Genomic DNA, 22,856 nt, shown 5'->3' with positions numbered 1-22,856 from the left:
TTCCCTTTCAATGTAATAGGAACCAAAGCATAGAGAGAAGTGTGCATTGCAACAGGTACACATGTCTTAAATGTAGGAAGGATGGTCCTTGCGTGTGTGTGAACTGTTAACATTTGAATTTGATGATTGCATATAGCTCTGAACTGACCTCTCTGTGCTATTCTTTCCTCTACATGTCCTGGAGTACAAAAGAAACAGCTCCATACAGCAACATGTGCGGACTGGCAAGATCGGGAAAAAAAAAAACACGCGGTCACTGATTACAACTGCAAGATGTTATGTGAATGAATATGAATAATATGAATAATGTTGCATCTGTGCCACAATGTTTTCTGAAATGTACTATACAGGTCATAAAATGAATAAATCCAAATATATATACCTATGTCTCTGTTTTTTTTGGTTTTTTTGTCAGTGCATCATTGACATCATAGACCATAAGGTGCATGAGTAGGGACACTCAATAAAACTGAATACAAAAAAATCAAGTGATGGTGAGATACAAAGAAGGCAGATTCACCAGCGTTTGTGTGTCAGCTTTTATCCCTCCAGATCAGAGAATGCCCAGTTCCATTGCCTCCATTGCCTTCCACTGCCAAAACACTACTCACATCTATAGTTATTTCCCAGTTTCAAATAAAAAATAACAGCATCAGATCCCTAGGGCGGTAGTATGTATCGTGATCACGACTAAGAGAATAAAAGTGAAAAAAAAAACAACTTTTATAAGTACTACAAATGTACACCGTCTGTTACAGACACAAACCAAATGTATGTGTGTACTGTATAATATTAACAATAAGAGCAGCTCACTACTGAAAACGGCAAATATAGGAAGCAGTCAGGATCGAATCGGGGACTCTTGATTACAAGTCAGCAACTCTTACTGCTACGCCACGGAAGCTGTTGTCTTATCCTTGAACCTTTTGTGAAAGTGTTTATTTGATCTTTGGACTTCAGGCTTCACACATTATATAGTTTATGCCAACATTTTGTCATGTATTACTAAAATATGAAAAACATTTTTGTTTTAACAATGTGTTTACACAGATTATTGTAGAAATGGAACACACATGAAATGCATGTCTTTCAAATAACGATCTATTATTTCCACTCTAAAACTCCAACACTTCACTCCCAGATAATCAAAGCATGAGCTGGGAGAACTTTGTGCACATTCTGCGGCGGTCGGGGGACGGAATAGCAGGCTGCTTGCTGCTTGTCTTTATTGGCACATTTTACGGGACAAAAGACGCTGACGGAGATGTGCTATGGGATTTCAGGTGGGCTGGATCTACAAGTTTTTTTGTAGGCTCTGGTAATTCTAGTGTTAAACTGATTGTATATGCTAGTGCTTCTGAGATTTTATCTTATATACTGTATGTGTATTTATTATTGAAAACAGATTAACAACAGAGCAGCACTGTAATGCAGTGGTTAGAACTGCTGCCTCACAGCCTGGGCCTGATTCCTGCTCTGATCATTGTCTTTGTGGAGTTTGCATGGTACTGACTCAGAAAGAGGCAAACTTAGTCAAATTTGTCAAAGTTCAAACTGATCTATCATCAACTTCAAAATTCTATCCAAAAAGTCAAAATTCCTAATACCAAAAATAAGTTCCATTAATGGGTACATTTTCTCAGTAAAGATTTGCATGCCTACATTATATTTATCTTTAATCTCAGATAATGTGAAAATGTATGTGCAGAGCTGTGCTCTCCTGGATAATTCTGATAGTACAGTCATAGCAAATGCCAAAGGAATTGCTTTAATTCTTTCAGGGCTGATGTTGACTTTTGTCGAAATTCAGGGACAGAGGACGGCAATGGGTTGTAAACTGCGACAAAATTCGCCCTTACTTTTTCGTTCGACTCTCTTTGCTTGAAGGAAAGTTACGTAGCTTTGTTGATTTGACCTCGATTCCCTGAGTGTGCATGAGTAGTGAAGAGCAAACAGTGCGAAGCAAAATATCCCATGGACGTTTTACCTATTACTGCTGAATTGGACTCTGACTTTGAGGCAAGTGATCTGGAGATGGATATCGAAAACAAGAGTGAGGTACCAGCATCGGCCTATCGGTCAACTGTTGATCGTGATGCTGAACACATTCGTGTAGCTGATACGCTTACAGCAGCGATCGCCTAGGAGGACCACCACTTATGACGACAAGAGGTACAAACCATATTGTGTCACACTGCCACCGTTGCCCACCTGCTGTATGCAGACAGAGAGGTAGCTGGCCCGCCGTGCATTCCTACTGGCCATCAATGTGCCCATCCGCAGCCAATGCTGCCAGACATGCCAAACAGGCGCTAACAGCAGCCACAGCACGCAGCAACAGACAATTTATGTTGATCTGTGTGACACCAGTGCATTGTATGCTTTTCAGAAAACTGAGGTTTTTGGAAAAAATATTCAGCCCTGAAAGAGTTAAAATGGGAGTAGATAGATAGATAGATAGATAGATAGATAGATAGATAGATAGATAGATAGATAGATAGATAGATAGATAGATAGATAGATAGATACTTTATTAATCCCAAGGGGAAATTCACATAATCCAGCAGCAGTATACTGATACAAAAAACAATATTAAATTAAATAGTAATAAAAATGCATGTAAAAGCAGACAATAACTTTGAGTAATGTTAGCATTTACTCCCACGGAATTGAAGAGTCGCATAGTGTGGGACAGGAACGATCTCCTCAGTCTGTCAGTGGAGCAAGACAGTGACAAAAGTCTATCACTGAAGCTACTCCTCTGCCTGGAAATGACACTGTTCAGTGGATGCAGTGGATTCTTCATGATTGACTGATTGACAAGAGTTTGCTTAATGCCCGTCGCTCTGCAACAGATATTAAACTGTCCAGCTTTACTCCTACAACAGAGCCCGCCTTCTTAACAAGTTTGTCCAGGCGTGAGGCGTCTTTCATCTTTATGCTGCCTCCCCAGCACATCACCGCGTAGAAGAGGGCACTCGCCACAACTGTCTGGTAGAACATCTGCAGCATCTTATTGCAGATGTTAAAGGACACCAACCTTCTAAGAAAGTATAGTCGGTTCTGACCTTTCTTACACAGAGCTTCAGTATTGGCAGTCCAGGCCAATTTGTCATCTAGCTGCACTCCCAGATATTTATAGGTCTGCACCCTCTGCACACAGTCATCTCTGATGATCACAGGGTCCATGAGGGCCTGGGCCTCCTAAAATCCACCACCAGCTCCTTGGTCTTGCTGGTGTTCAGTTGTAGGTGGTTTGAGTCGCACCATTTAACAAAGTCTTTGATTAGCTTCCTGTACTCCTCCTCCTGCCCACTCCTGATGCAGCCCACAATAGCAGTGTCATCAGCTTAACTTTTACACGTGGCAGGACTCCGAGTTGTATTGGAAGTCTGATGTATATAGATTGCACAGGACCGGAGAAAGTAGTCCTCTGCGGCGCTCCTGTGTTGCTGACCACAATGTCAGACCTGCAGTTCCCAACACGCACATATTGAGGTCTGTCTGTAAGATAGTCCACGATCCATGCCACCAGGTGTGAGTCTACTCCCATCTCAGTCAGCTTGTCTCTAAGGAGCAGAGGTTGGATGGTGTTGAAGGCACTAGAGAAGTCCAAAACATAATTCTTACAGCACCACTGCCTCTGTCCAAGTGGGAGAGGGATCGTGTAGCATATAGATGATGGCATCCTCCGCTCCCACCTTCTCCTGTTATGCGAACTGCAGAGGGTCGAGGGCGTGGCGGACCTGTGGCCTCAGGTGGTGAAGCAGCAGCAAGATGCTCCATGGTCTTCATCAAGGCATGTGAAAGAACGGCAGGGTATACAGTCAGAGCAACAGGCCTAACAGGAAGTCATTCAGCTCACTAGGACAAGTGATACCTTTGGGACATGGGGTGATACAAGATGTTTTCCAAAGCCTCAGGGACTCTCCCTGTTCCAGGCTCAGGTTGAAGATGCAGCTGTAGAGGACTGCCAGCAGCGAGTTACAATAATCTATGCGGATGTGATAAAAGCATGGACAAGTTTCTCAGCATTAGAAAAGGAGAGGAAGGAGCGAACACGGATATGTTACGGAGGTGAAAGTAAGAAAGTTTCTTAATGTGATTTATGTGGTGGAGTAAGAAAGGGAGGAATCAAAAATGACACCAAGATTCTTTGCAGTAGAGGCAGGTCTGATGAGATCACCACCAAGATGGACTGGGAAGGAGCTCATTTTATTAAGTTGCATTTTAGTCCCAATTTGCAGGAGTTCAGTTTTGTTGCAGTTTAATTTTAAAGAGTTCTGCTCCATCCCTCTGATGAAGTTCCACTTTTAACATTGAAGTAGAGTTGAGTATCATCTGCATAAAATGATAGCCCAGTCCATAGCTACGAATAATATGGCCAAGGGAAGCAGTTCCTGGATCTGCTGTTGCCAAGACTAACAAACTCTTGCCTATCAGTCAGATAGGACTTGAACCACTGGAGGGCAGTGCCAGAGATACCCAGCATGTTCTGCATTCTGGACAGTAGAATGTCATGTCTGACAGTGTCAAATGCTGCACTGAGGTCTAACAGAATTAATATGCTGGTTTGTCCAGAGTCATAAGCAGGGGGTTACAGAAGCGATTTTAAAAGTGAGCCCAGTTCATGGGGTCCAGTACACAAGCAGTCGGAAAAGTGTCCTCACAGACTTCAGTAGAAGAGGTAGTTGGGCCATACACCATCTGGACCTATTATTCTGCCATAGTGCTTTGCTGGCACTGTAAGTCTTTGGTGGTCAGAGAAAGCCTCAGCTCTCTGCTCTCAAGGCGGCCAGCATGGGCTGCTGTAATTGTGGGTGGGGATGTCTCACCTATGCTGGTATCAGCAGAAGGATGGTTGGAGGATGCAGTACTGGCACGAAGTCTCTCAGCTCTCTGCTGACATGGGCTGCTGTAATTGTGGGTAGGGATGTCTCACCTATGCTGGTAGGTGAGAGTGGGTTAGGGTGATCAAACCTATTAAAGAAGTTGTTCATTTGGTTTGCTCTCTCCACGTCTGTCTCGATGGTGGCATCCTGCATCGAGCTGCAGCCAGTGATAATCTTCATCCCATCCCACACTTCCTTCATGCTGTTATTCTGCAACTTCTGCTCCAGCTTTCTCCTGTACTGCTCTTTCGCCGCCCTGAGCTGGACTCGAGTTCCTTCTGCACGCTTGAGCTCATGCTGATCACCGTCTTTAAAAGCCCTTTTCTTCTGGTTCAAAAGGCCTTTGATGTCACTTGTAATCCATGGCTTGTTGTTAGCATAGCAGCGTACTGTTCTTACTGGAACTACAATGTCCATACAGAAGTTGATGTAATCAGTTGTGCAGTCAACAGCCTCTTCAATGTTCTCACTATGTGACCCCAGCAATATATCCCAGTCTGTAGTTCCAAAGCAGTCTCTCAGAGCCTGCTCTGCCTCAGGGGACCACTTCCTGAATGATCGTGTGGTTGTAGGTAGCGCCTTCTTGTAGTGAGGCTGAAGCAGAACCAGGTTATGATCTGCTTTCCCAAGCGCAGGCAGCAGGGTGGCGCTTTATGCGTCTTTAACGTTTGCATACAGTAGGTCGATAGTCCTATTTCCCCGGGTGTTACAATCCACATACTGGGAGAAGGCAGGTAATGTTTTGTCCAGCGTTACATGGTTAAAGTCTCCAGAGATTAGCACAAGTGCCTCAGGGTGCTGCGTTTGTAACTTAGCAACTGTGGAATTGATAATGTCACTTGCTATCTCCGCGTTTGCTTGAGGGGGAATGTAAACAATAACAACAATCACGTGTCCAAACTCTCTGGGCAAGTAATAGGGACACAGACTTATGGCCAACAGTTCGATGTCCCTGCAGCAATTGGAGATTTTAATGTTTACATGTCCTGAGTTGCACCACTTTGTATTGACATAGAGAGCGAGTCCTCCTTATTTCTTCTTCCTGCAGGTACTTGCGTCTCTGTCCGCTCTAACTGTGCTAAACCCGGGTAGCTCCACGTTAGCATCTGGGATGGTAGTTGTTAGCCACGTTTCACTAAAACACAGCAAGCTGCATTCTCTGTAGGTTCTGACATTTTTCACCAGCACAGCCAATTCGTCGATCTTATTTGGTAGTGAGTTCACATTTCCCAGGATCACAGAAGGCACCAACGGTTTATAACACCATTTTCTCTCAAGTTGCCTGGCTTTCATCTTATCTTTTATCTTTGCGCTGGCTTGGCTGCCCCGATATCGTCTTCTTTCCTCGTCAGGTAAATTAGGAACCACACAGGCGTGAGCATTTCTTCTCAGTGCTTTAAGTTGACTACTTGAATAGGTGAGTCTCGGAGTGTAAAAATCCATGTCAAGTAGTAAAAATAGTAAAAAGTGTCCAGGGAGCGATTCCACATAAAAGAAAGTGGTAGAAGTGATCAGTGAATAGAGAAGAAAAATAGAAAAAAAGGTAAAAAGATAAAGTCATACACGTAGCTGCTGGAAAGGCTGCCACTCGGATGCGGCGCCGGAAATTGGGGGCCACGCCGGAAATTTGGGCAAATTAGCATTGTGAAATTAATGCTAAGAGATTTCAACTTTTTCAAAACCAATCCTAGTCAAAGTAAACATTATAATCAAATTCCTTGGGTTAAGAACCCCATAACATCAAATATACAAGTCCACAAAACTATACAGGAAACTCAAAAAAAAAATCGTGACATGCACATTCTTCCATGTCCAAGTTAGTGTTCTTTGTGTAAATTAATTTCCTCCCATTTACTAAATGTGTGTTAGACTAGCTGACAAATCTATATTTATAACGTCTGTCTGTCTGTATGTCTGTTCACTTTTCATGAGAGAACTACTTAACAGATTTAGATAATTTGCTTGAACATTCTGGTTGACTTTGCGACGTCTTTCATCTTGTTATATATCATAGTTTGCTTGCGGTACCAATTTATTTGTGCAAATACGAGAGTGCGGCTGCGGGCTGAGGGGAAGGGGAGGTGGGACCTCAGGGATAGGGAGCCAGGCGGGGCCCTCCTCACTCACATGTCAGACTCCGTTTGAGTAGCTCCACCTCTCATCACATGTTGGAGCATACCTTGCCTTCCGCTTAGCTAGAGATACCTGTTTTTTCAACAGACATTATCATCTACGGATTGTTAAGGAGCAGCGTTTGATGTTTTTGAGAGACAGATCAGAGCTACGTGTGTTTTAGAGGGTAGCTGCCGATTGCCAGAGATATCACAGCCACGTGCTTTTCTCCCCATGCGGGAAACACTATCCTGTCAGAGCTGAACACAATCAGATATAGTGCCAATATTTGATATTGGAGCGTACCTATCATCCGCTTGGTCAGAATTACATTTCTTTTCTTTTTTTTTTCTTCTGTTTCACCATGTTTGTGGAGCCACAGGGGAGAGCTAGTCTAAAATAAATGTAGAACTGAAAGCCGGTGTGTACATGAGTGTGCTTTGCAGAGAAATGATGACCCATCCACAGTTATTCCTCGTTTTTTAACCAATGTTGTCAGGATAAAACCTTCCTGGGCTGGATAAAAATGTATATTAATTATTATAATGAATCCTGAACTTAGAATAAAGATGTCCGTCAAATATACAATGATACTAATCAAATAAATACTGTGGATGGAGCATGTATTACTACGGTTACCAAAACGGAAAATAAAAGTCCATTCCATGAAAGCTGCAATGTTGTAACCTTTCAGGACTTACACTATCTATATAACAAATTATTATGAAACCATACATTAATTTATTCTCAATAATTTAAAGACAGAACAAGAATAATGTCCTTTCATGAAAAAACATGCTAGCTGTACTGCCACTGGCAAATATTTATTACACCTTCAAACAGGGACACCTACCTTTCATAAGTTTTAAGAACAAGTTCCAGCTTCTTTTTATAGGCATCTAGATTCACAGCTTGAGGATTAACAAGGGAAAGCTGCTTCTGAGTACTGCTTAGATGAGCCAAGGGTAGAACCTAAAGAAAAAAGACAAAAAGGTTTAGTTGTTTATGAATACTGCTCTTAACAATACTTAGTGTTTGTAATTTGCTTTAATATCATTAAGCTTGTCATTATGTTTTCAATAGATAGATAGATAGATAGATAGATAGATAGATAGATAGATAGATAGATAGATAGATAGATAGATAGATAGATACTTTATTAATCCCCAAGGGGAAATTCACAATATACAGTGTTTTTACTGTATATTAAAACTGAAGAAATCAGAAAATGGCCTTAGGATTTGCCCTGGTAGCAAGAGGTTACCAGCAGACAGGGTATATACCCCAGGATGGCAGGGGGTAGAGGGGTAAATCAAGCAAAAGAACTAAGAACAAGACATAGAGCCATAATGGCATCAGGAAAGATTCTACATATGTTCACTTGGAGAAAGTATACCCTGTAAGTGTGCCCAATGCCCGGGAAAAGCCGCCCTTGGGGTGTCAGTGTGGTTTGAGAGACATATGGCCATCACAGAAACATATAATGCAAACAACGCACAGCTGTCTAGCTGAGGAGGGGAAAACGCAGCACTGTTGATAAAACATTTGAGCTGCTGGAGGGCACACAGTTCTAGAAGGGAATATATGGAGGCATTCTGCCTCTCTACCAGATGTAAGGTAAGTTGCCTTGGAGACTAAACCCTTCAGGGTCAACAGAAGGCAGAGAAGTGCAGGGACACCAGTGGTCAACACAGAGTGTTTTAGCCTGGTGTGACCCTAGACCGGGAAACAATTATGAAGCTTGATGGAAAGTTACACTGGGAAGAGCTTTACATTCACCTTAACCACAGCAGTTTATTGATGAACATGACAAGGCAAGAACTAGTGGGAGGATGAAAAAGACCAAAAGAGACAGAGAGAGAAAGCAAGAGAGGGAGAGGATGGAATTTTGGGAACATTATGGTGTAAAACTGCATGAGCCATACCATCTTGTAGTCACTGGCTGAAGAGGAGCTGTATATTTTGTACCTTTGCAATCTGTTTATTTGATAACATTACCTCTACTTGTTCATTTATCACTCTCTTTTATTTAGTAAATTTAAATAGAGAATTTTATTTAATAAATTCTATAGTTTTGTGTATTTTGGCTTTGTTGCTGTTATTCTGGGTAGGAGATGGTCTGCTTGCTAGTTTTTCAATCTGTGGCCCTTACCAAGTTTGCACCACACATGAAAACTATTTTTACTCAGTTATGCATAACATTACATTTTGATAATTCTTGATCTGTTTTTTATATATATATATATATATATATATATATATATATATATATATATATATATATATATATATATATATATATATATATATATTTATGATGTTGCATTATTGTGCTAGTTAATAATGAGGAACAAATAAATATTTCCACTTTTACTGTGGAAAATCACATCTACTTGAACGGTATAGCATTTACAGTATGGATTGTATAGCATTGTAAAATGTGACGTAGTGTGTTCCTGCATTAAAATAGTGCACATTTTCAGTACAAATCGGGTACGGGTGCAGATGGGATACTAATATGACCAATTTAAGACAATGGGTGGGTGAATGTTTATAATGTATAGTATAGATTTAATGTTTTACTAGAACATAATAAATGCATGAGTGGTATCTTAGAAAACATACAGTAACAATTAAAAATCAAACACCACATATACTAAACTTTGTACTTTAGTACAACACATAAATGAAGTTCATAGATCTCTTTGGATTAAACATTGTTCTCTCAGAATATGACAAATAGGCTTGACATAGACTCTCTAATCTTTTCTCTAAAGAAACACAGTGTAACCTTTACAGCTACAAACCCAAAGCATGTCAGAAGATGTACATTTAACAGGTTAACTTGCAAAGTAAAATGATTTCATTACTAGCATTCCCTCCAGCTGCACGGAAAACTGAGTCAAGACATAATACCAAATAATGTACTTTATATTCATCCTTCCTTTTTTAACCCACCTTCTCAAGTAAAAGATCACAGGGAGACAAAGACAGGCCCCACAGAATTGAGTACAATGCAGAAAAGTGATGGCTTTTATTTATTTGTGCACATTTGTAGGTATGAAAAAAACAATCACAAAATACATTTTTGAGTCCTGCAGTACAAAGAAGAAAAATGCAAGAAAGATCTCTCACATATTACATAGGTGAGCAACAGCGTTCAACAGACAATGGAAGAGCAGCATTGCATCCGGTTAATGAACAGTTGCTATGGTAGCCCTTTCTGTTGCTTTTTCCTAGGTAATGCTTTTCATCCAAGAGACCTTCAAAATTGAAGCATTATGTATACTTACCTTTTATTTAAGTCTTTGGAAAAAAATGACAGTGCATCAAGGGCATAAAAGCAGAGACCCCACATCCAATTGAAATTCATCAAACTTAATTACTACCATGTAAAATTAAATATGTGCAATCCCATTTTGATAAACCTACTTCAAAAGAATTGAATTGAAATTTCTACTGATCAATGTTTAGATGTTTATGTATGGGACTAATTCACACCTAATTTATTGCTCATGTAAAATCTAGGTGAAGGATTATAAATCCCAGATTTATCATCATTACTTCAAAAATAAATAAAAATTAACTGGAAAGTAGACAATACCTTAGAAAGTATTTATTGTAAGATTCAGTTAACCATTAATAACAGAATTCTACTAGATAATAATACTCAGTAGCACACAATAGAAATATTAGACAATAATCACAACTGTTACTAGCAATACTCCCTACAAGCAGACAATAGTAGACAACACAATAGAAAATGGTTAATATAAGATTAAATTACAATTAACTGTAGACATGTGCATGTTTCAAAATAAATTTTTTGACTTCAGAATTTACTGTATTTTGATTTCTGCATGAACAACTATGAACATGTGAGTCATAATAATAGATATTGATAGTTATATGAGCCAAATAGTATACTCAGGGATGTTATATCTTTATTAATAATATTATTTACAAGATCGACATTGAGGATGGAAAGTTATGCAAGACCTTACATGGGTGATCCTCCTTTAGCAACAATAACCTTAACCAAATGCTACCTGAAGCCACTCATTAGACCTGTCCAGCATCTAGAAGGCGTTTTGGCCTTTTCTTCTTTACAGAACTGTTGCAATTCACTTAGCTTTACTGGATGTCTTGCAAGAAACACCACAGCATTTCAAATTATTTTGCCATTAAAGTAGAACTTCATCTTAAAATCAATGTTTAATTTACTAGACTTTCTCAAATCCCATCGTAACTAAAGTAGCATGTTAAATGCTTTCGTATTCTATGTGTTCCCTGACCCTTAAATGGGGCTTTCTCTTATGTCGAAAGGAGCATGCAGGCAGTGATCACCAGAAAGAATACATTACATTCATGATATTTCAGTTCTCTGAACATTTTAGAATACTAAGATATATACTTGATATCATTTTCATTATGAAATGATTTAAAGCATGTGTTAAACTTGTGGGGGCATGGTGACACAATGGTACCGGTGAACACCATGGACCTTGGATGAAGCAATTTATTGCAGCAGTACTGTGTCTGTCAAATGTACCAACCCTCAATTCCCATCCTTCCATTTTCTTTCTCCAAATAGCCAATTGCTACACAATAAGCATCTGTAATAAATGTTAAACCAGGCGTAAGCTTAGAACACCAAAAATTCAAAACTTTTAAGGACCATTGAACAATCTATTCCATCCACCCATCCATCCAGGGTCACGCCAGTCCCAGCAAGCTTCGAGCATGAGGCAGAAACAATGCCTGAACAGGTCACCAGCTCATTATTACCGCTGCACCACCGTGCCCCCAACATTTATTTATAGTATACATTATTTAAACAAAGTTAACAATTGATCTCTAAAATATTATATACATATTTTAATGCATTTAATAATAATAATAATAATAATACATTTTGCTTATATAGTGCCTTTCCCATGCTCAAAGTGCAATTTCATCATTAAAATTATATCAATAATACATCCTAGTATTCTAACAACACACAGTTCCAAGAGGATAGCTTGGAAATCTAAATCAAGAAGGTAGTCATAATCATCTGTAAATACATGCTCTCTTCAATTGAATTGAACTGAATTCCTTTATTGTCATTGTATAGTACAAATCAATATGCAACTCTTCCATAAACTAATTTTCCTGATAAAAAAAGAATAATAAAAACAATGAAAAACATACAATATGAAAGCATAAGTACAATATACAGTACATGTAAATATGCAGAGAATGCAAATGGTTCATAAAGTGGCTCATGTTGTGCAATATCAGTTGTAGTGAAAGTTTAGAGTCAGGTAATTGCCATTATATGTACAAATATACCAGGAGTATGGACTGACTGAGTGTATTTATAGCTCTTGGGATGAAACTGCCTCTGAGCCTCGAGGTCCATGCGGGAAAGGCTCAGCAACATTTGTCAGATGGGAGAAGTTTAAATAGACTGTGCGCCTGGGTGAATGCAATAAATGTAGATGCTGGTGGCTTTCTTGAGGCAGCATGTGCTATAAATGTTCTCCAGGGCTGGAAGCTGTACTCTAATAATCCTCTGTGCTCTCGACACAACCAGCTATAGAGCTTTCTGATCAGCTGATGTGCAGCTGTGATAATACAAACAGAGACAATGGGTTAAAATGCTCTAAGTAGTTCACTGAGTGTAACAGTGCTAAAGCAGCTATGGTATTTGGAATAGTTTGGCCATTCTGTATGGAAACAGCCTAACACAACGTTTTTGTGCATACACACCATTTATATATTAGGCCCCATGAAACAGCCAAAAGAAATTAAAATAAGCCATTTAATCATAACATCAGGGTTCTGGTTATTTTGTAGACCTAAAGCTAAACACCTATAGGTTATATTATTAGCCTGCACTCCCATGCCACTGGTATAAAGATAAAATGGTATTTACAAAGCCCATACACTCCACACTGGAGTCAAAACAGTGACCTCTGGAGACTCAGGGGCTACCAGTATTACTGAGGATTGCCCTTTGCTTTCCACGTTGCCAGTTCCAAGTTAACCAAGGGTCTTTTACTACCGTTTTTCAGTCTGTTTGCGCACTTTCTTAGAATTAAGTGAGGTCACCACCCAAACTCAGTGCTCACCACCTGTTTAAACATTGTACAGTGCATTATTACTGTCTTGTTTGTGAGCTGCCCATTCCAGAGTAGTGTAGGAAGAGTACCGAATCTGTTGTATTTGTCGACCATTTACCTGACTGTGGACTGATACTGTAAATTAAAAACTTCTTCTCGTTATAGCCAAATTATTAAAATTGAAATTAATTAAATAAAGTTCCATAAATGGATACGCACATTTTGAAAATGGTTACTGTAATTACAAACTAGGGACTCAGGATCCAAAAAGTTTGCCTACAGACTGTCCTTAACCAGATATTGTACAGAAGTGATTAAAAAGGTTAAGAGGATAACGGGTTATATATAGAATGCTGTGTGGAGTAGAGTCAAGAGAGGTTATACATAAGCCGAGTGAGACTGTGGCAAAGCCATACCTGGAATATCGTATGCACCCTTGATCTTCAGATTTCAAGGAGGATATTACTGAATTGGAGAAGATCCGTAGAAAAGCCACTAGACTAAACAATGAAGAAAAATTAAAGGAGTTTAGTTTTTTCAGTTTAAACAAATGGCAAACAAGAGGTGATGTGATTTGTTTCCAGTTATGAAGGTTATCAGGGTGGATATCATTGCTAGTTTAAAATAATTTCTTCAATATGAATAAAGTGGAATATATGAAGGACCGTATTCCTCTATTCATCTATTTTGTATCTTAATTATCCAATTCATAGGTGATACGTGCAGTGTAGAAATATGGAAATACAGTTGCAATCAGTAAAATTCAACACCCCAAAGATTGTAAGGGGTTACCAATAAAACTTCAAAGAGTTAGATTTTGCTTTGGATGACTTATTTATCAGTTGCGTTTTACATAAAGTTAATAATGAAAATGTATAATGTAGTATTTGTAACAGGATATTTTATTAATACAGCCATGTCAAAATTGTTCAACCACTATATAATACTGCTGTTTTTAAAACCTTCTGCTAGTTTTACTGGTCTAAAATTGAGCTAAAACATAATTAAACCTTTGGGAATTCAAAAATGATCCTTAATTGGCTTCAACTGTGATGCATATATGTATATAAACCCACCGATGATGGTGTTGAAGATGAGATGCAATCATTGGTAAGACTAAGGAGCTTTCACAAAAGCTGACACAGGAAATTATTTAATTGCACCTGAAGTACATCAGGTGTAAGAATATCTCCCAAAAATTGAACGTTCCAAGAAGCACATTGGGAGCGTTATAAGGAGGTTTAAAACTTGTGGTATATCTGCAAAACTACCTGGCCTTGGGAGAACCCCAAAATTTCATCAAAAGCCCCTAACAACTTAGTCAAGACAACTAAGAAAAACCCCCATGTTACTGCAAAACACCTCCAAGGATGATCTGATGAAGGCTGGGACAAGTGCTTCTGTGGCTACTATAAGAAGAGAAGTGAATGAAGAAGGACTTCATGGTTGCACTCCAAGATGCACTCCAATCTTTAACACAAAGAACACCAAAGGTAGAATAGAATATGCCAGGAAAAATTCGGATGGGCCTGCAGAGTTTTGGGAAACAGTTCTATGGATTAATGAAACATGCTCCAGTTGGAAAAAAAAGAAATGTAGCCAATTGTATCTTAAATGTTGTAAGTCGCTTTGGATAAAGGCTTCGGTCAAAAAAATAAATGTAAATGTAAATTGCAACTGTTTGGAAACATGGATCGGCAGTATGTCTGGCATGAGAAAGGCCAGGCTTATGACCAAAAGAATCCCATCACCAAAGTCAAGCATGGAAGGGGGTCATTGATGATGTGGGGATGTTTATCTTCAGTAGGAACCTGCAACCTTGACAGTGTAACTGGCATCATGCATACCCAGAAATACTTGGCTATTTTAAAGTGGAATGTGATGCCTTCTGTTCAGAAATTGAATCTTGGTGATCACTGGACTTTCCAGCAAGACAATGAAATAGATCCTGGAATGTCCAGGAGTGGAAAATCTTTGGGGGGATTTAAAGAGGGCAGTTAGTTGCAGCACAGAAGCCATCAAACATCAAAGAGCTGGAGGCATTTGCACGTGAAGCATTGGCTTCCATTCCAACAGAGAGGTGTAAGAAGCTTGTTAGCACTTAACCGAAACAGCTATTTGAAGTTATAAAGGCTAAAGGATGCTCCACAAAGTACTGAAGCTGGGTGTTGAATAATAGTGTACATGCACATTACACTTTTCATTTGAATTTCAACTTAAGTCAATTTATGTTCTCAAAATAACACTAAAGATATTTTTTGTTTAATGAGACTTTTTGTCATATATTTTCATTGACCTTGATTCATATCACTATAATGTCTTTTGAGGTGAAGGGGCTAAATATTTCCGATTGCAACTTTTGCTACTAAGACGTGAAATCCAAATTAGCACTTTGGAGAACTTCAGATCTTGACTAGAAAACTTTTTGAAAACATTACATGAATGAGAAATGCTATGTAAGCTAGATGACTTGTCTTCATTAAAAATATTTAGTAACTGAAATGATGATAAATGAAAAAATGTCTTTTTTACTATTGCTACTGGTCAATATAAAAATACTGTAGCTTATGCACCTGTAATATTAAAGTTTTTATCAGTGCAGATTTTCATCATATATAAGAGTTTGTATAGTCATATTTATATAATATTTTATTTTTTTAATTTGAAGAACACATGTTCTGTGAGCTGAGCTGATCTGAACATGCCTGCATGTAACAAGTGATCAGCTGACTTCCACATTGAATAACTCGCAGCTGCTCAGCGGAGTGCTGATTCTACGTCTAAAATACTGCACCACCATGGAACCCTAATGCACTTCACCACAGGATTCCATCAAAAAAGTAAAAATACTTTGTTCCTAACTCTTTTAAAGCTTAAGAAATTCTGACACTTTTCTGATTTTTCATGTTTGGGTGGATTGGTATTGTTTCTAGGTACCTTATTTCATCTTTCAGTTTATTTCATCTTCCAGTTGTCTGACTTTGGTCTCAGTTTTTAAACTAATTTATCTCCCAGTCCTTACATTCTTTTTGGCATAACTCCAACTGAATTTGTTTGAAAAGAGAGTTTTTGTAAAGCCCAGTAGTGGGTTTATTTTAATCTGAAACATAAATTCCTGGGGGGGCTCTGGCAGATATTTCTGGAGATGCCAAACACACCCAGAATCAGTGGGGTTTTAATTTGTAAGTTATAAGATAAATGGACATTGTTTAGAAATAACAATAACCTCATAAATGGAAGATTCAAGAAATTCCAAAGACGGTAACAATTTATTATCAATTAAAGATTTAATCAATTCATGTCCGTAACTGAAGTGAAAATATATTGCCTTGAATATAGATGGAGGAAACTCCATGGGTCAGATAGATTCTGGTTCTTAAAAAAATGTATTTTAGAGGCAATTTTAGGCCCTGTCCATAATAATGCATTTTCATTTTAAAATGCCAACATGTTTCTGACAGGTTACACTTCATGGAAGAAAAACATTTTCCAAAATAGCAGGCATACGAGAGTTGTTTTTCATGGCGCTTGTTTTGTTGCTTACCTGTATGCATCTATTAAGGTTTGTTAAATGTCAATGCTATATACATGCATAAAAACCCAACTTTTCACTGGCCGCTATAGTTTTGCGATAAATTCCATGGCTGGAGGCTATATCTTTATAGTGAAAAATTCAGAGGTCCCGTAAAACTGAGATTGTAAATAATTCCTCTAATCAATGCTTATTGCGTAATCAGTTCAGTAATCTGATTTCTTTTACTGTTTTAAAGTTTCATGTGTCAAAAACTGCAACCACTGGTATCAAAAACTATTAAATTGCAAAGAAAAAAAGAAACAAAGATGTTGAGAATCCTTCCTTATCGAGGTTAAGATCCAGCCTCATTTAGGCAATGATACAGAAAAGGCCCAAAAGTGTCAATATGGTAGCCATGTAAATAACATTGTTAATAATATCAGCCAGATCATTATTAAACAAATCAGAAAATGCAAAAATAAATTATATATGAAAAGGCAAATCAGAAAACACAAAAACAAACCACAAAAGGAAAAAAAATTGACCATGCAAAAGCAATTCAGAATACACAAAAACAAACTGAGAAAACACAAAAACAAATTGAATCTGCAAAAGCAAATTTGTCACACACAAAAATAAATTGACAAAACTCAAAAACAAAAAACGCAAAAACGAAACAAAAAACGCAAAAACTAATGACAAAATGCAAAAACAAATTGGAAACCCAAAAACGAATTGAATACGCAAAAACAAATTAGAAACAAAAAATGCAAGTGGAGCAGCATGCAAACAAAATGAAGACTGTGCAAATAAACTGGAAAGCATGAAAACAAAAAGAGCAGCGCATAATCCAAATCAAAGGGGAAAAAATAGTGAAAGATGAACGTACTTCACAATTCAATCCCAGGTTTTGGACAAGTATTTTGGAAGAAGCAAGAATGCTAAAAGGTAAAAGAGATCTGTTATATTTTTAAGTTCTTTACCAGAAAAAATAATGTTTGCTTAACTTAAAGCACACTCAGCCAAAGCAGTGTCAGAGCCGACTGGGGTTTCACCAGTAAATGGGTTTGCATCCTGTAGAAATCTGACATGTCTACTGAAAGCATAGTAGCACTAATTTGATGCCTCAATATCAGATAAAATAGTTTGGTCTAAAATCAGCCAACTAACAAATCGCGTTAAAAAAAAAAAAATCAACAGTCTTATATGTCACAGACAATTGCTTTTGGTCGGCTATGTGTGTTCTGCAACACTCTGGTATGAATAGTTGCTTTCCATCACGCTCTCAGCATCACATTATGGTTTTCTAACAGTCAGTTCAGGACTGACTAACTTATGTGTGTAAAACTTTAAATGAATCTCTGGCAGGTATGCAAAAGTTTTACTGTATGTCAAATCATTAAAAAATACCTAAATAGATAGGAGACATTCAGTGTCACTGCTTCCACCACACCACTTGTGAAGAACTCGTAAGTGATGTGTGACGTACTGACAAGTTTTTTTCTTTTTTTTTTATTAATTTTAATTAGAAGCAAATAATATTCCATACAATCAAGTCAAACTTAACAAATCAAAATTCAACCCCCAGCCAAGAGAAAGAGAGGAGAGCCAACAAACAAAGCAAATCTTTAAAAGCAGCAATGAAGGAAGAGTGTCCTTTCCCCCGATATAGAACCTTATTCTAAAATGTTATTGATTAAATCCTGCCAAATTCTCTGAGTAAGAATTTAATTTTTTCCACTTTCAAATAGTATATAACATCAGTTATCCACTGATTTAGAATAGGAGAGTTAGGATTCTTCCAGTTGAGCATGATAAGTCTACACGCCAATAGTGTAGTAAAGGCAATCCCAGTTTGTTTGTCCTTCTCCACTTTAAGCCCATCTGGGAGTGCACCAAACACAGCTGTTAATGGGTTAGGAGGGATTGTGAGACCAAGGCTGTCTGAAAGGCATTTCAAGGTTTTGGTCCAAAATGATGTTAATTTGGTGCACATCCAAAACATATGGCCCAGTGAAGCTAGAACATGATTGCAATGTTCACAAGTTGAATCTTGCCCTGGAAAAATTTTGGATAATTTTAATCGAGATATATGTGCTCAATAGAAAATTTTAAATTGAATAATTGATTGCTTTGTGCATATGGAGCTAGAGTTTATTCTGTGCATGGCTGCTTTCTATTCCTTTTCTAAAATATTAAGTGAAAGATCCTTTCCCCATTGTACAATGGGCTCTTTGAAAGGAAGAGACTTTTATAAATTGTAAAGATGCTATCTGAGTCTTCTAGTCTGATCAATATTTACTCTGGAATTGAAATAGGTAAACGGTGAGGAAAATTGGGCAGGTTCCGTTCATCAAAGTTTCTAGCTTGAAAGTAGTGGAAAAAGTGTGTTGATGAGAAGTTAAATTTGAAGCTTTGTTGTTGTCTTCTTTTTTTTCTTTTCCTTTTAACCTCTGGCTTTGCTGGCATTTGTGACTGCATTTAAAAGAGTAACCAGACTTAAAATTGAAGAAAAAAAATGAAAGACTTTGTGATTTAACATAAAAGTGTCACACACTAAAAGGAATGTTTGGCTCTATTCATACTCACTTTCTAAATATGGTGATATCAAATGCTGAAAGTGAAATATGACTAAGTATAGAGCAAATAACCTGAATCTGGGACCAAAATGATCGCTTTTGCAACAAACTGCTGTGGGAGACTCCCTAAAATGAAATAGTTTTCAATTTCATCCATGAATAATACACAAAGTATTTTCAATATTATAGCGCCCCTGGGTCTAACTACTGACATGTTAAATGATACACGTCAGTAGTGTGTATACAAGTGCAATAAAAATAATGCTAATATCAAATGGTTTTCAACACAGAGTGCAGTCTGCATTAAGTTATAGCTTCATTGTCAAGTAAAAATACTGATAAAGAATTTAGGGGTAACTACTGACTCTGACCTGAATTTTAAATCACATATTAATCAGATTACTAGGACAGCATTTTTTCACTTAAGAAATATAGCAAAAGTTAGACCTCTTATAATATTGTGAGATGCTGAGAAATTAGTTCACAGTTTTGTTTTCAGTCGGCTAGATTATTGTAACGCACTCCTCTCGGGACTACCAAAAACAAAACATCAATCGATTGCAACTAGTGCAGAATGCAGCTGCTAGAATCTTAACTCGGAAAAGAAAATCCGAGCACATCTCTCCAGTTTTGATGTCACTACACCGGTTACCTGTGTCATTTAGAATTGACTTTAAAATACTGCTTATGGTTTACAAAGCCTTAAATTATCTCGCTCCATCCTATATTTCGGAATGTCTTACACCTTACACTCCAAATCGTAACCTTAGATCTTCCAATGAGTATCTGCTAATTATTCCAAGAGCTAAACTTAAAATAAGTGGTGAGGCGGCCTTCTGCTGTTATGCACCTAAAATCTGGAATAGGTTACCAACAGGAATTCGCCAAGCTAATACAGTGGAGCACTTTAAAAAACTGTTGAAAACACATTACTTTAACATGGCTTTCTCATAGCTTCATCTTAGTTTAATCCTGATGCTCTGTACTGTATATTCAATTAATTATCATTATTATTCATGGTGGCTCCAAAATCCGTACTAACCCCTACTTTCTCTGCTGTTCATTTTCCTGTTTTCTGTGGTGGCTCACCTGATCAAGGCACCATGCAGACCCTACATTGATGGATTAAAGGCCAGAAGTCCACATGACCATCATCATCAAATTCTTCCATGAGAACCCTAAATACAATGAGAACTGATTGAGGTCATTTATGTTAAGTAGAATGCCTAGAGGGGGCTTGGTGGTCTTGTGGCCTCGGAACCCCTGAAGATTTTATTATTTTTCTCCAGCGGTCTGGAGTTTTGTTTTTTTTTTCTGTCCTCCATGGCCATTGGATCTTAATTTTATCCTATGTTAATTAGTTTTCCCTAATTTTAATTCTTATTTATTTTGTCTTTTTTGTCTTTCTTCATTATGTAAAGCACTTTGAGCTACATTATTTGTATGAAAATGTGCTATATAAATAAATGTTGTTGTTGTTATAAATATGTTTCTAATACTTTAAACACTGCTCTTGCAGGGAGTGCTCAAAGTTATGCAGAAGTTATCTTTTGTCCAAAAATATATAAAAAATAAAAAGATAGGAGATCACTTTTGTCTTTCAGCGTTCTTGCTTCTACCACACCACTCAGTGAAAAGCTGGGGTTGAATTTTGACATATGTTTAGCTTTCACTGTTTTTTCTGCTTCAATGTGGGTTATGCGTTGTTCTTATTGTTTTCAAGCTTCCCAGTTGGTTTGCATAGTTGTCCTTTTGTTTGCATGCTGCTCCATTTGCATTTGTTGTTTCTGATTTGTTTTTGCGTATTCAGTTTATTTTTTGAACCTTTTCTAATTTATTACTCCGCCTTGACCATGCAGGTGGGAAATTTGAATTTTAAAGAAGTTTCTTTCTTTGTATTTCACAGTTCTTACACATTGTTTACAAAATATAGCACAAAAAGAAACTGGGTTATTAAAGATGTAGTTGATCTTGTTTTAAGAACTTTACTCCTCCCCAATATCTTAGATCTTAGCATGTTGTTACTAGGAAAACATCCTTGAAACTTTGCAGACTGATGAACAAACCTCATGCAGATTGACCCTGCATAGTATACTGCATGCTAAAGATTAAATAAAAACAATCATCCCATCATCCCTGTCCATCAATAATGTATCTTCTTTATTAAACCAGGCAACAGGCTTCACAATATTTATTGTGGCAAGACATTTTAATTCAATCACCAACATCATCACACTACATGTTATACTTATTTTCCTTTTTATTGTTATTTCTGTTGTTTTTAAAGTATTATTTTGCATGTGTTTTTGTTATTATGTCATTTTTGTTAATATTGTTATGTTTATGCATCATTTATTATTTCTGTATTACATAGTCATCTTTCTGACTATGGGCGGAACCCCCTAGAAGCAGAGCCTCCATGTCATCACTGCTGAGGGACCCCCAGAGATTCATTGTGGTATATGAAGTTAAGAGCTTTATTGTTAGTATTCGTATTGGATATCATAAATGTTGTAAGTTGCCTGGGATAAAGGCATCAGCCAAATAAGTAAATGCATGAAAAGGAAGGAAAATGCAACCCGAAACAGCTAATTAATGACTTGTGCATAATAAATCACATCTCTAAGCCATTAATATAACACGCATTAATATGACAAACATATTCTATCTCAAAAGTGATCATTATTATTATTATGATTAGTAGTAGTAGTAGTATTAGTAGTAGTAGTGTTGCGTACTTACACTAAAAAAACTCTTTTAGCTTTTCTCCAGTTTATATCAGTTACCTGTTGTCACTCTCAGGGAAATGGACGACAGGTCAGGAATATCTCAACCAAGTGCCACTTCATCATGCCCACTGGAGCATGGGTGTATGTGTACATGCAAAAAACATAACATGTTTTTTCCAACATAAAAATTGTTTGGTTTTCTTAATGTAATCAGAGCACATTACTGCACTCATATTGCAATAAGGGTATCTAGTGAGAATGGAGCTGGTTTTGTTAACAGTAAGCCATTACATTCCATTAAAGCAAAAGCCATCTGTGATGCCAAGATGATACTGACAAACATTGTGGCCTAATGGCCTGGGTCAGCCCATAAATGATTAATATATTTTGAGGTAAAGTAGTTTTTACAGACATGATGGTACTCTACGTGGTGGCTGGCTACTTAATAAGGTAACTAGCAGAACCCTCAGTTTTTCATATGACCTGTGCTACTGAAAGTAATAACAGTAATCATTTCACTGGATGTACCAGGTAATAGCGACTCAGATGCTGGGGCCTTACGCCTTTCCCCAACCCCCTGAATACAGAGGAGAGGCAATATAATTCTGTACATGATGTTGTGTGGTCAGTTGAGGAGCACAGCAAGATACTCTTGGATGGAGGTGAAAGGGTCTCAGCATGTCAGAAGTGAGTTTGCTCTACCAGCCAATGAAGTTCTGCAGCATCAGGACTGCATGTATGCATGTGTATGAGGCTGAATAACATAGCCCATGTATGGTTGTTTCAGGGTGACAACCAGGCAGAGTTCCAGACACATGATGATTGATTGTGATTTATAAAGGTAAATTACACAGAAATGTGCATACGCCAGATTTTATAAATCAGATTTTTAAGGCATATGCATTTTCCTGTTGTTTTGGTGT

At 37.7% G+C, this 22,856-nt stretch overlaps 1 protein-coding gene across 1 annotated transcript in view; it reads right to left on the bottom strand.

Moving 5' to 3' along the window:
* LOC120523403 (von Willebrand factor A domain-containing protein 3B-like) overlaps positions 1-22,856 on the bottom strand; it is a 221,403-nt gene that overhangs the window by 107,888 nt on the left and 90,659 nt on the right. The window contains exon 21 of the mRNA XM_039744685.1: positions 7,858-7,976. Within this exon, the coding sequence (XP_039600619.1) occupies positions 7,858-7,976 (119 nt within the window). The remainder of the gene's footprint in view (positions 1-7,857; positions 7,977-22,856) is intronic.

This window comes from Polypterus senegalus, chromosome 2, assembly GCF_016835505.1.
Source record: "Polypterus senegalus isolate Bchr_013 chromosome 2, ASM1683550v1, whole genome shotgun sequence".
NCBI classification, from domain to species: Eukaryota; Metazoa; Chordata; class Cladistia; order Polypteriformes; family Polypteridae; genus Polypterus; species Polypterus senegalus.
The sequence above is the reverse complement of the archived record's forward strand: the minus strand, read 5'-3'. Positions and strand labels throughout refer to the sequence as shown.